The sequence below is a fragment of the Pygoscelis adeliae genome, unplaced genomic scaffold (genome assembly GCF_000699105.1).
Source record: "Pygoscelis adeliae isolate BGI_AS28 unplaced genomic scaffold, ASM69910v1 Scaffold79, whole genome shotgun sequence".
Taxonomy (NCBI): Eukaryota; Metazoa; Chordata; class Aves; order Sphenisciformes; family Spheniscidae; genus Pygoscelis; species Pygoscelis adeliae.
In genome coordinates, this window is record NW_008825532.1 from 2762946 (window position 1) to 2764020 (window position 1075).

Below are 1075 nucleotides of genomic sequence, written 5' to 3' on the forward strand. Positions count from 1 at the left end.
GGCGGGGGGGCGGGGGTTCCGGTGCCTCGGACCTGCCATTGCAGCGGTGAGCCTGCAGACTGCTCCTGCCTGCCCAGCCAAAGCCAGATCCAGCTTCAGGGTCTGCAGCCCCTAGCCCCGTATACACGGGGAGGTGAGGGATGCCACAGGTGCTGAATGGGACACCCAGCAGCCTGGACCAGCTCGCACATTCCAGGCAAGACAGGACAAGCAGCGGCACAGCCGCTCCCATGGGAGTTGGAGACCTCAGAGAATCCCAGGGCCTCACCCCTCCCAGATTACAAATTGCTGGGGACACCCCCTTCCAGCACCCCATCGGCAGGGGCCACACCCAACCGTGCCTCCCACGTGCCTTGCCAGGCACCCAGCCCCCCAGGACCTGCCTGCCACGCTCAGCCCTCAGGAGCACAGCGCTCTGCTCCAGGCACACGCGAGCCCTGACGCAGATGCATGCTTGGCTGGGCAGGGGACGGCCACAGCTCAGCCTCGCTGCTGCCAGCATGCTGCTCTACCCTTGTCACCCAGCAGAAACAGACGGCTCACATTCTCACTGCTCCAGGCTAGGGCAGTCCCTGGACAAAGAAGGTGCCAGATAGCACCCCAGCTCTCTTGGGGCTCAGCCATGGGGAGCAGGACCAGTGGCAAGGGGTCAGCAGCCCAGTGTCTGGGCTGAGCCCCCCAGCTGGAGCCCTTCCTCCCCCACCACTCTAAGCCTCCCACACAGGGGCTGGCCAGCCCCAGCTCAGCATCACCCATGGTATCACCTTGGTGGTTCTCAGGCCCTTCCTCTTCTCCTTCTTGGCGGTGATCCACTGGCAGCTGTAGAGGCAGAGCAGGCAGGTGGCACAGGGGCGGCAGCAGCCAGGGGGGTCTGCCATAGTGCTGAGCTGTCCCAGGCCAAAGGTCAGGTGTCCTGCAGGGGATGCACACAGCATGTTGGCACAGACCTCCCAATACACACCACCCCCCACCCCATGGGGGTGGGGCACTGCAGGTAGCCTGGCAAGCAGCTGCCTGAGAGCCCTGGGACATAGCGGGGCTGCTGGCCATGTCCCGAGGCAAGGTGTGGTGCCAG

General features: G+C 65.1%; 1 protein-coding gene across 1 annotated transcript in view; it reads right to left on the bottom strand.

The window, feature by feature from the left end:
- The window catches only part of GDPD2 (glycerophosphodiester phosphodiesterase domain containing 2), an 8431-nt gene extending 7553 nt beyond the window's left edge, over positions 1 to 878 (bottom strand). Inside the window, exon 1 of the mRNA XM_009331675.1 lies at positions 765 to 878. Coding sequence (XP_009329950.1) covers positions 765 to 878 — 114 coding nt within the window. The remainder of the gene's footprint in view (positions 1 to 764) is intronic.
- Between the last annotated feature and the right edge of the window lie 197 nt (positions 879 to 1075).